We start from the raw sequence: 13,078 nt of genomic DNA, 5'->3' as shown, positions 1-13,078 counted from the left end.
ATATTGCTTAAAAACAGATGTCTGATAGTATTGTTGTCACCATTATTTTGAAGTCACGCAAAATAATCTGAAGTATGTAACTCTGATTCTCTATTTCTAACAAAAATAATGAATTACATGATCACTAAAAGAGAGTTCAGGCCCTCATGCATTGCCAAACCTTTGGTATAAAATCTCTCTTGAGCAATGTAGCCATTGGCTGGAATTAAGTCAAGCCATCATTTAAATCCCTTTGCTTCTCAAATTGATTAAAACTGTAACTGAATCCTTTAATTCCAGTGTATGTCAAATGGATGGTCTGTTAGTCCTGCTACTTAGAACAATAAGAAATAATTGAGAATGCTCAGATCACGACTTTCAGGCCCTTCTGGCTCTCCACATCTTCCAAAATAAGTGATTCTGTCTTCCAGAAGGTCTCTTTGAGCCCTAGCTCCAGACAACTTGTGTCATTGGCTCTAGGAAGGCTCATTTGGCTTGAACTCCACCCAGTTCATTTATGGCAGGAAAATGATAAGACTGATGTTTATTGGAATCTTCACTGGATGTTTTCACAGTTCTTAATAATTATGATAAAGCCTAAAGCTTTGCCAACACAAAAACAGCAAAAGCTTCACAGTCTTCATAGTAGATTTTGTTATCGTTACCCTTTATTGCTTTTTTTGGACCGAGACAATAGTAAATGATTTTGAAATAGGTACAAGATAAGGTAGATGCAATCAATTTAGTCCTCAACTACTAAAAACAGAAAATGCATGGACAATATTTCTAATGCAATTGATTACAGAATTAAACAATGTCAGCTATGAAACAATAAACTTGATCAATACAATATAGGCTGTGTGGTAAAGATGTTGCTGTGTCCCGTAAGTGAGAACTGAAGGATATTAGGGAATTCCTAATATGCAATTTACAGGTATAATTGAGTAATTATTGGAATAATAAAACACAAATTGGCAGCAATACAGATCTGTTCAAAACTCTTCTTCCAAACTACCCCCCACAACATCCAAGAAATCAAACCCTTTAAATACCCCCAAACCAAAAGAAGATGGAAAGCAGATAACATTCTCCTCTGCTAACAGGCAAAGAATTAAGAGCATGACACATTTACAGCTTTCCTAGTCTGATGCTTTATCATATCTTTGATTTTAAGAGGTCTAGCAGGGCTTCGGATGAAAAAGATACAGGCTTCGGGACAGTGACATTACACATGCCTGGAACAAAGGCAGGGTTGAAGAGCAAGAGGAAACACATTTCTCTCATCTCACTGCCTAAAATACAATAGAAGGCTGCTCTTAAGCTTTGCAGCATCCCAGCATTTGCACAGGCAGTCCTTGACAGCTGCCATATAAACTTAAGTTTTAAAATTACACAGTTTATAAATAAAATGTGTATATATATATATATATATATATATATATATATTTAACAAGTGGACTTGTAAGTGGAATATGGTGTTTTCTCTGCGTTTCTTTCTGCTGAGCTGCTCAAAAAAAGTCTCTCATCATGGCTGTTCCTCCTCCAGACTGCCACAGCCCAGGGAGCTCTACCCTTAACCCTCCCATCTTCTGCAACCTCTTCACTATTGCTCAGCACCTCCTAAAAATCATGCTGCTTTAATTATCATCTCTGAGTAGATGAGTCACAGAGCTCTCGTCCCTTCTGTTCACATTCACAGTTTAGAATCTCCTCCTGGATATTTGCCACTAGCCCTAGCACAATATGCTGAAAAGCTGAAATCATGTTTCTTCCCAAATCCTCCCTGCTTCCTCCTTCTTTGCCCATCTCTGTCAACAATTCCACCACCTTATGTCCCACAAGCTCACAACCTGGGTGCCATTTCCAACTCCACCTCCCACACAAATCCTGTCAATTTTCTTCCCACTGCCATTCAGAAATATTTTTTCTTTTCCACTTATGCTGCAATTATTCAATCCCTGCAGCTTCTTGACACCGAGTCCATGGCATCCTGCTCTGTTATTACTCTCTTTCTCTCTACTTTTAACCCAGAGCTCACCTATGTCTACAGCAACCCATGCTGTCCCTCTCCCATCAGAAACATACCTAAAAAATGACAGAGATGGGAGAAAGCAGATTGGTGGGCACACACCATTTAAGATACTAATGGAAGGGGAAAATATCCCTATAGTGAAAAATATAATGCCAGCTATTAAATGAACGCTACATAAGAAGATATTCCCTATGCAACCTACACAAAAGCATGTAAAACTCCAGAGTCTTTCCATGGTTTAATAAAACTGCTCTTTTTTTTTTTCTTTCTTTTTTTTTTTCTTTCTTTTTTTTTTTTTTGAAGTTCACAGCCCTTGTGTACAAACTAATAGCAATTACATAGCTTACTGAGTACAAAGAATTGCTTTAACGTTATTTAAACAATCTGCGTGGAGTGGCACCTATCACCATAGCAACGGAATGCCTCATGTAAAAATTTAACACAACTTACATAAATCACCCACAGATCAAGGAACTACTGGGAAAAACTGCTCTCTGGATTAATAGAGATGCAACGTGGGCACTGAGCTCTTTTCTTCCAGATTTCTGAAATCATTTTCCATTTCCATTTACTTCTGCCTTATGTTCTATGAAAAACATCATCTTGCATTCCCTTGAGATCCGGTCACATATTAATTCTTAAGTACCATAGAATCATTAAAGTTGGAAAAGACCAGTAAGATCATCTAGTCCAACCATTAACCCATCTGCATATGATCACATTTCTTCCAACACTGTTTCTAAAACAAACTGGCAATCTATTAGGTCAGAAATTCTAGCAAGCATTTCATAACTGGGCAAAGTCATACTGACATCTGCTCATCTATCTTGCTAGATTCCAAGTGCTCTCACAGTTTAAATTGAATTTCACTTCAGGATAATTCTTCTACTCAAAGACATTCTCAAGAGGTAAAAAGAATCCACTGAAACTATCAACAAATGAGAGGTTGACAACCAGGGTAAAAATGCTTCAAATGAGAAACAACAACAACAACAACAACAACAAAGTAAAAGCACACCTTATTCCACACTTCTAATCCAGAAAAATTAGTGTCAAGCATTCAAAATGAGCTCTTTCATTACTGACGTGCCAAATACAGTTTCTAGTGGAAGGTGTTCTGCAGTTTTTTTTCAGTGTCACTTGCAAAATCATTTAGAGGTAAATAATTTTAGGTTTTTTTACTTCTGTTTTTCCTTTAGGATTCTCATTAAAAAGAACTGTGGTTTATAAAACATAATTGCAGCAAAATACTTCATAGTGCCTAGGTGGTTATTCTGCCAACAGAGAAAATAACTGAACTTGAGAAACATAATGGTATTTAGGAAGATGGCATTTCAGGCTCAGCTATGACTCAAACATTTTACACTGGATAATCTGAAATTCTTCGTGTGTTTTTAATGGATTTAAGGAAACAAACACAAACGTATCTCATATGACCTCCCTGAAATAAAGCTTGACCTCACACTTTTCATGACCAAAGCTTCTGCTGGCTTCCTAGCAATGCAGTTTCTGTAATTCACCAGACTGAAGTGAAATCCTGCTTTGTAACACCTGCTTACAGACACTATACTGTCTCTGGAAAAGGAAAATCAGAGTTTCTGAAGCAAAAGTAGTGAAAACCAAGACTGCATTTTTACTCATCTGATTAATATAATCTCAATCCATCATCTTTAATGATTAAATTCAGCTTTTGCAAAGAACTACAGAAGAAGCATGGCATATCTCCTATCTGCCCCTAGCTGAATGGAAAACAGTGATGGCACTCAACAAGTGCAGGTGCAGTGCCCATATAAATCAACTTAAGGAAAAAAAAATGAAACAGGTTTTATTTAAACGCAATGTATGAAACACCTGAAAACACTTTTCCTCTACATCCACACTGGATCTCAGTTTCCATGAACTTACCGCCACTTTCCATCAAGTATGAATAAATCCAAGCAGTCCTTGACTCTTTCATTATCACCTTACCTTGACCCATTCAGGCTCTTTTCCTTATAAAAATTCAATAGTTACACTGGTTTACCAGAATATGCTGAATCAAAAAGAGTACCCTTTCTTCCTCAAATTATTCTGCCTCTTTTTGTTTCATTTTTTTTTTCTCCATTGAGAGAGTCTGTTAACCTAAAAAATCTTCTAAACAAATAAACAAAGAATAAGCCAACACATTCATATTTTCTAGTCGCTAAGCTTCTTATATACTCAACAGTCTTTTTTTTTTTTTCCCTCCTCCAACCACGAGGCAAATTATTTCTGATAGAATTTCATATCCCTATATACTGTTATTAAAGGTTTAACCTTTGATCTACTCCCTGCCTAATTCCATTTCAGAGAAACACTCCAAAACATAAATAAAAAGACAACAATCCACTAGTAAGCAACTTGGAAAAAAAAAAAATATATCATTTTGATCATATGTTCAAAAGGCAGATGTTGCCTTGGTACTGTTTTCTGGTAGCACTTTTTTGTTCAGTTTTTAACTTCACACCACACTTGTTTATCTACCCACTTGTACACTTATCCTCCTACTTGCACACTTACCAGAAATGGGGCAATTTGTATAAACTGTGTACTATGCATACATACTTTAAATTCCAAAACTGTAGCCTCCTTTTTATTAAAAAAATGTGGGCAGGAATTATTACTAGTAGAATAACAAAGATTTCCTGAATGCATCTGTTAACAAAGTTGGAGTAGAAGGAAGAACTTCAAAAATTTAAATTTAAAAAAAAAAATCAATTTTCATGTACAGTTTTGCTTCTGAACACCAACAAAAGCATAACAGGTGTAATAAGAAGCTAATCAAACATTCACACTATTTAACTACTGAAGTCCTTTTATTAGTTAAAGAAACCTATGGTAATTAGCTACTTAGCATGACCTTAAGTTCAATGTTTTAAAAATATATTTATCAAGTCCTTAAAGTCCTTAAGAGCTAGGATGGCAAAAAGTGAGGAATCATGATAGAAAAGAGATACTTTGTAACAACATTCCTATTACAAAGGATATTAACTTCCCTTTCAGTATATTTGATACTATCCCAACAATGCTAATAGAATCATTCCATATGATACATTTCTATTCTGAGTGTTGGGCTCCCAGTACAAATTGAGACATGGAGCTATTAATCAGAGGGCTGGAGCACCTCCCCAACGAAGACAGGCTGAAGGAGCTGGGCTTGTTCAGCCTGGAGAAGAGAAGGCTGCGGGGTGACCTCATTGCAGCCTTTCAGTACCTAAAGGGAGCCTACAAACAGGAGGGGAATCAACTCTTTACAAGGGTAAATAATGGCAGGACAAGAGGAAGTAGTTTTAAGGAGAAGGAGGGAGGATTTAGGTTGGATGTCAGGGGGCAGTTCTTTACAGAGAGAGTGGTGAGATGCTGGAACAGGCTGCCCAGAGAGGTTGTGGATGCCCCGTCCCTGGAGGTGTTCAAGGCCAGGTTGGATGGGGCCCTGGGCAGCCTGGTCTAGTATTAAATGTGGAGGTTGGTGGCCCTGCACGTGGCAGGGGGTTGGAGATTCATGATCCTTGAGGTCCCTTCCAACCTGGGCCATTCTATGATTCTACTAGAAACAGTCCAATGTAGGGAGCTACTAAAGAGCCCTAAATTTAATAACCCATCAGAAAGGAGGGTGACATTAAGAGTGAAACCACAGCAAGTACTTGTCCAACGCTATCTTACTGTCTTAAGGGGAAGAAAACAATAATCCTAAACCAAAATAAAACAGCATAGAAGCGTAGGATTAGTGTGAATGCAAAACAGGTTACAATAATAATTTGCAGTGCCCTGAGGGACCTGTTCTCAGAGGCAAATTAGGTGTTCGGCAACGTGCAATGCACACAGAAAATGAAATGGTTAAACCCAAGTATGTGCCATGCTGCACTATTCCAAAGTTGATTCCTAAGTAGGTATTATAAATCCAACTTTAAATAATTATTTAAAGGTTAAAGCACAGACTTACAATTGATTTTCTTAGACTTTATTCTTTGAATAAAGAACTGTATTTCTGCTATTTTTTTCTTCATTATCCATTGAGTACTTACAAATGAGGAGGTGGGAGGAGGGGGACAAGAAATGCCTTAATTCAATGAAGAAACATTGCAATTAGCCTTAAAACATGTGAAGTATTACAAACAAAGCCAAATTAGTTCCAGCTTCCCTCCCCCCACCTTGACTTCTCATTTTTGGTTATTAATTCTTAATGTTGACTATAAGCAAACAACACAAAAATCAGCTTTGAATCTTGCAAGCGTTCAGTTACTGTAGGGAATACCAGTGTTTTATTTTTATATTGTATAAATATCTTTCAAAAATTCAAAGGTGTAAGAAAACATGCAGACTATTTCCTCTTAATACATACTTTATAAAAATCTATTTTTAACTAGTGTTAAAAACATTTGTATCATTGTCTTTTTAATGTTTTTCAAAATCTCAAAAAAATTATAAATTAAATTACAAATTGCTATAAATTAATGAAATACTATGAGATACTTCATGTACAAAAGAAATTGAGCTCTAAGACAAAAAAAAAGCCCTGCTAAGGTGATATCAAAACATTTTGTTTTAAGCATTTAGCCTTAAGAAAGTATAATGAGGATTTTCAATGTGCTCAATGATCATACAAAAGGAAAACTCAAAGACAATTTGAAATGCTATGCTGGAACACATTCGTTTTAAGTAGAGATCAATCCACATGTGTTTGGAGCTAGTAATGGAATTTTTCATTATCATTCTTCTGACTGCAGCTCAATTCAGTACCAAAGCATGCTTAAATTTGGGCACGTAAATGCTCCTTTTGAATTCAAAGTATGGATTCATGTACTGGACTGCTTCCTGATTGGGAAAGCATGTCAGTTTTGGCAAAGATAAGACTTCTATTCTCCAAAAATATTAAATAGTAACATTTGGTCTATTTCATTTCTCACTGAAAAACATACAGAGAAAATTATTTACCTACGACCATAGCAAATCAGTAGTATCATGAATGAGGATGACTTTAAAAAAAAAAAAAAAAGTGAGCTGATACTCAGTGGCTTCATGGGAAATACTGCAGTGGTTCATCTTCTAACCTCTTTCTCATTAATAGTCAATACTATTAATGAGAAATACATATATATATATATTATTAATTTCATTCTTATATAGTTAATGAAAACAGATCAGATGGTTCTCACTCCCACTAAAAAGCTGGACAGTGAGTCACAATTACTTCTACAGAAAACAAGCAGTTTAGCCAAGGGCAATACATTTCCTGTCTGCTTCCTGTCCTGTCCTGAAGTACTGACCCTCTTTCACAGCTCAATAAGGGCACAACTCACCATGGGAAAACAGATTAAGAAACACTTTGCACAAGAGCTCTCCATCCCTCAAAATAAGAAAGCAAACAGAGGAGGCAGGAAACTGGCATGACTTGGCAAGGGCCTGCCAATCAAACTGAGGAAAAAGAAGGTCAAGCACAGGCAGTGGAAACAAGGACATATCACCTGCAAAGATTACAGGGATGCTGTTTGGACGCGTAGAGATGGGATTAGGCATGCATGAAACTGAATTTGGCAAGGGATGTTAAAAACAACAGGAGATTCTATAAGTACATAGGTCAGAAGAGATAGGCCAAAGAGAGCACGCCTCCTTTGATAAATGAGAAAGGAGAACTGGCTACAACAGATATGGGAGAAGGCTGAGATATTCAGTAAGTTCTTTGCCACAGTTTCCACTGGCAGGCAGGATTCTCATATTTCTCACATCCCTCAACCTCACATCCCTTTCTTGGTGGGAACTGGGGGAGCAAACTCCCCCCACACTGTAAGGGCAGAGCAAGTCCGAGAGAGCCTCACAGACTGGATGCGTACAAGTCTATGGAGCCAGACAACATGCATCCCAGGGTCCTAAAGGAACAGGTCAATGTGGTTGCTGAGTCACTCTCCATCATATTTGAAAAGTTGTAGCTGTCAGGCAAAGTCCCTGATGATTGGAAAAAGGGAAACATCACTTCCATTTATAAAAAGGGAAGAAAGAGGACCTGGGGAACAATGGACTGGTAAGCCTCACCTCTGCCTGAGAAGGTCATGGAATAGATACTCCCAGAAAACATGCTGAGGCACGCAAGGCATAAGCAGGTGATCTGAGACAGCCAGCACAATTTCAACAAGGGAATGCCTGATCATTCTGGTGGCCTTTGCAATGGATTGATGGCACTGCTTGACAACAGAAAGGAATCTGATGTCATTTACTTGGACTTCTGCAAGGCCTTCAACATGGTCCTCCACCACATCCTTATCTCTAAATTGGAGAGATACTGATTTGAAGGGTGGACTATTAGGTGGAATTGGTTTGAAAGGTCACAGCCAGAGGGTTGTGGTCAATGGTTCTATATCCAGATGAAGGCCAGGAACAAGAAGTGTCCCCCAATCTGTCTGTTTTAGAATCAATACTCTCTAACATCTTTACCAATTACATAGATAAAGGGATCAAGTGTACCCTTAGAAAATTTACTGATGACACCAAGTTGAGTGCTGCAGATACAGCAAAGGGATGCCACCCAGGGAGACATTTATAAACTGTAAAGGCAGGCCCTTGTGAACCTAATGAGTTCAACATAGAAAAGTGCAAGGTTTTGCACTTGAGTCAAGGTAATCTCAGATAAGTACAGAGACTGGGAGAAGAACTCCTTGGGAGTACCCCTGCTGAGAAGGGCTTATGGTTCCTAGTAGGGGAACACGAGCCAACAGTGTGCACTTGCAGCCCAGAAAGCCAACAGTATCCTGGGCAGCATCAGAAGAATGATGGCCAACAGGACAAGGGGGGTGATTATTCCTCTTCTACGCCATCATGAGGCCTCACCTGGAGTACTGCATTCAAGTCTGGGGCTTCCAGCTCAAGAAAGAAATCAAGCTTTTGGAGAGGGTCCAGAGGAGGGCCACGAAGATGATCAGAGGGCTACAGCATGTCTCCTGTCTAGACAGAATGAAGGAGCTGGGTTTGCTCAGTTTAGAGAAGGCTATAGGGAAACCTCATTACAGCCTTCTAATAGCTAGAGGGAGATTATACACATGAGGGAAATAAACTTTTTACATAAGTAGATAATAATAGGACAAGGAGGAATGTTTTTAAACTAAACGAGGAAATATTTAGCCACGACATCAGGGAGAAGTTTTTCACTGAGAGGGTGATGAGGTACTGGAACAGGTTGCCCAGAGAGGTTGTGGACGCTCCATCCCTGGAGGTGTTCAAGGCCAAGTTGGATGGGACCATGGCAACATGATCAAGTATTCGACCTGGAATCTGGCAACTCCATGTGCAGCAGAGGAATTGGAACTTGGTGATCCTTGAGGTCTCTTCCAACCCAAACCATCCTGTGATATGATTCCATAAATAGCCATCCACAAAAACAAAGGCCTGTGGTCTTCTTCCACAGCCATTGCTGCTGGCATCTCTGTTGCAATTTGAGACAGAATGAAGATGAGAAGTCTGGCATTGATTGCGAAATGGCCAAAAGCACAAGACTAGCAAGACACCCCCCCTTGTCTCTTGCCCAGGCACCAAAATGCACCCTTGCTAATGTGATCTGTGGGAAGGGAGCAGACCACGTTCCATTTTGCACACCAAAAAAACATCAATCATATTTGAAGGAAAAATAAAACTAAAAAAAAGAAATCTTCATTTTCCAAATTTGAGCACAGAGGACTAGCAACACTACTCTTCTCTAAATCAGAGAGGAAGCAAACCCAACTAATATTTGGTATTGTATGTATTTATCAAAGCATCAGAGAAGAATGCATTGTTTTTATAAAAAGGAGAGTAGTGTCATCAAACAAACTCACACTAAGGGGACATAGGAGATCTTTAGGATAGACCAATTGAGTGACAATAGACTGATACTTCTAATAACTAGAAAAAAAAATTCTCCCTAGCACTCTTACTCCTACCCAGCCCACCCTCTCCTACTTCTATAATCTCCAGTTTCTTAAGTGCACTCACTTCTGCAAAATTCTCCATATTGGCATTGGCCCTTCCCTCATACTCTTGCTGAAACACCAGGAGAGCCAAGTCTCATCCCTCTGCATGATGGGCACTTTTGCACTGCATGCATCTCTCTTCTTCCTCTCAAGCACTGCCTGTTCCAGCACTGAACTGCAGCCCAAAGCAAGTGGATATGCATACCGAGGGAGGGCCAGCAGTTCACAACAGATGGCTGTGACCTGCCCCTGCAGCAGCCAACAGAGAAGAATTTATCCTGACATTTGTCTAGAGAAATGGAATACAAAGCCAACAAGCTGCGTCACAATCTCAGCTGAAGGAGGATAATTTGGGTCCAATAAACATTCCTTGTTCTGCTAGAAATAGTTGCTGTAGATAATCCTAGTGAGTCTTTCCCAACCTTCATGATTCTATGAAATAGAACACCAAAAAACTAGGAAAACAATGATATAAGATAGTACCACATCCCTCCACAGTTATCAATAGTAGACAGATGAGTTGTAACCTCAAAAATACTTGCATCAGAGTACGGGATGATGCTTGACTGAACAGAACTAGTTTAATTTCCCAGGTTATTCTTCCAGCATTTAGCATCAACATCAGAATGAACTCGCAGCAAAGGAGACTTTTCACTTCCCAGCAAAGACAGGGACAGTTCTAAACCACATTAGTGAGAAGAAAAAAAAGGATGTAGTAGGTTCTCTAAAATGTACTCCAAAATGAAGCCCATTACAAAAGTGTTTCTCAGTGCTAGCTTCTGTATTTCTTACAGCATGCGCAGAAGTGCATTCTTTATTCTAGCCTAACAGGGACATGTTATCTTTACAGGTGTGTAGATGATATGAGCTGCATGAAGGAGCACATAACAAAGCTCCTCCTCACATACATGCACACCATGTCAAACAGATAGTTAATGAAAATCTCAAGACAAAATACAAGATTTCAAGTATACAAACTATCAAATATAATTTCAAGTATACTAAACTATTTGACTATACAAATTTATAGTAATGTTATTCAACCCAAGATGAATTTCACTACTGAGATAGGCAGGGAGGACATGAAGGATGCCCAAACTACTATTATAAAATCAGGAAGCGTAATTTTTATAGAGAATTTACAAAGCACAAGTATTTCCTTCTTATTGTTAGACAATAATATAGACAAAGAATAATATGTGACAGTGTGCACAAGGTAATGGACATTTACTATTACCAAAGATTAAATTTCTAAGTAGATGCTCGCATACCTGTTGTACAATTGTTGTCAGCTCCAGACAGAGTTGTATTACGTTATTTCTTGTTACAGAGTAATCTGTCACAGCAGCAAAAGGTGATCTAAAAAGAAAGAAGGAAAAAAAAAATGCTCAATGACGCTGTCATATATCCACTTGTTTCAGTGGTTCACAATGAACTTAGCGCCCATAGGACTTTTTTAATGCATTTCTTTTCTAGTGATATTAAAAGCACGGATAATACTAAAATCTATTATTAAAATTGTAAATTGCAGGATACATATCCACGGAAAACGTTCAACTCTCTTTGTTTTTTCTTCCTTAAGAAGCTTCATTTATAGAAGCATAATTTCTCATAGTCTTTCAGCGCATTCCTGAACTACTTTCACACCCCTAGAAAAAACACCCCACATTGCCTTCGGCAGTTGTTCGGGAACGCCATTACTAAGGTGCCATTTTCACCTCTGATATGGATGGTGCACAGATATGAATTGCACCAGGAAAGTATTTCACTGACTCACTGCAATTTCCGGAATCATGTCTGATGTCTAATATAATTACTGGAGGAACTCAAAAGAAGTAAAAGTTTTATCCAAATGAGAATGCCATTTGGAGCCAGAGATGAATCAACACTCAAAAACAGTTACAAAGGCTAAACTGGAGGCACAGCTTAACATCTCCCCACACTGTACCACAGTCAGAAGTGATTGGTGAAATGAAAAATGTAATCCAGCACTTAAAGAAGTCACCTACATGCATCCTACACCTTAAACGTCATGTCAGAATGCTTTAAATGATTATCTACCTTGTCTAGAAGCTTGCTTATTTTCTGAAGGCACTGCTAAAACATATTTGGTTAGTGAGGCTGGCAGTCCTCTGATTTCTGTGCTACAAATCTGTCTTAAAATATAAACACAACTTGATCTATTCTGTGTACTCAAGAAGCAGTCAAACTAGGCAGGGCTGGAATTTTCTGCAAGTGAACAGTTCTACTCCACCAGTGTTGCAAATGAGGCTTTTACAGACATTATTACCATCACAAAGATGACATTTCTCCATAATACACTTGCTTCAAACATTTAAAACAAACAAACAAACAAAAAGGTGGCAAAGTACTGTGTGGAATATAATGCCTGAATAAATTAACAACAGATCATGCAGTATATAGATCAACTATTTGAAGAGAAGTGGCTTTTAAATAATCTGGATCACTTGTCCTTTCCCAACTGTCACAAAATCTGGGAGCATTTATATTCATAAAGAGCTCCTAACTTCCTAATCTAAACCTAAAGACAAGCTGCCAGTACAAAGAACTCTGCTATAAGCATGTCTAAATGAGAACTATGGATACAGTTCTACTGATTCTTAGCAGTTTTCTAAAATTTTTTTCTGTGTGCAGAGTTACTGAACTTTTAGTACAGGCAGATTTTGCCAACAAGCCCATGTGAATTTTATCTTGTTCTAGTGCTCTCTTTCTTCTCCAGAATTTTAAATCCTGCCCTGATGGTTCAAAAAATGACACGAACTCTGAGGCGCATACTCCAGACAAGCAGCTTTAATTTGATGTAATACATTATACAACAAAAATATATTTTTTCTACCTTTATTTTCTAGGGAATTTAAAAATAAAATTACAGAAATAAGAAGTCTGGCAGAGTTTAAGAACCACATAAGCAAGCAGACAGTAGAATCTTGGTACGTAGCATGTATATAATTTCTGAAAGGTGCCTGACAAAAGCCATTTGACACAGAGCTATAATCAAAATTGAAAATGCAAGTTTTAAACTGTACAGTACATACAAACTACATAGCAGGTTTACCTACAGTTACAGAGTATTACTGAAGTTCAGTTGATA

The 13,078-nt window shown here is 38.1% G+C and overlaps 1 protein-coding gene across 4 annotated transcripts in view; it reads right to left on the bottom strand.

The window, feature by feature from the left end:
• CNKSR2 (connector enhancer of kinase suppressor of Ras 2) overlaps positions 1–13,078 on the bottom strand; it is a gene marked incomplete at both ends in the record, with an annotated part of 204,118 nt that overhangs the window by 137,723 nt on the left and 53,317 nt on the right. For all 4 annotated transcript variants that reach the window (XM_079536249.1, XM_079536250.1, XM_079536251.1 and 1 more), the window contains one exon: positions 11,238–11,325. In XM_079536249.1, coding sequence (XP_079392375.1) covers positions 11,238–11,325 — 88 coding nt within the window. The remainder of the gene's footprint in view (positions 1–11,237; positions 11,326–13,078) is intronic.

Source organism: Tetrao urogallus, assembly GCF_951394365.1.
Source record: "Tetrao urogallus genome assembly, chromosome: 1".
Lineage (NCBI taxonomy): Eukaryota > Metazoa > Chordata > Aves > Galliformes > Phasianidae > Tetrao > Tetrao urogallus.
This window is presented reverse-complemented; position numbering and strand designations above follow the sequence as displayed.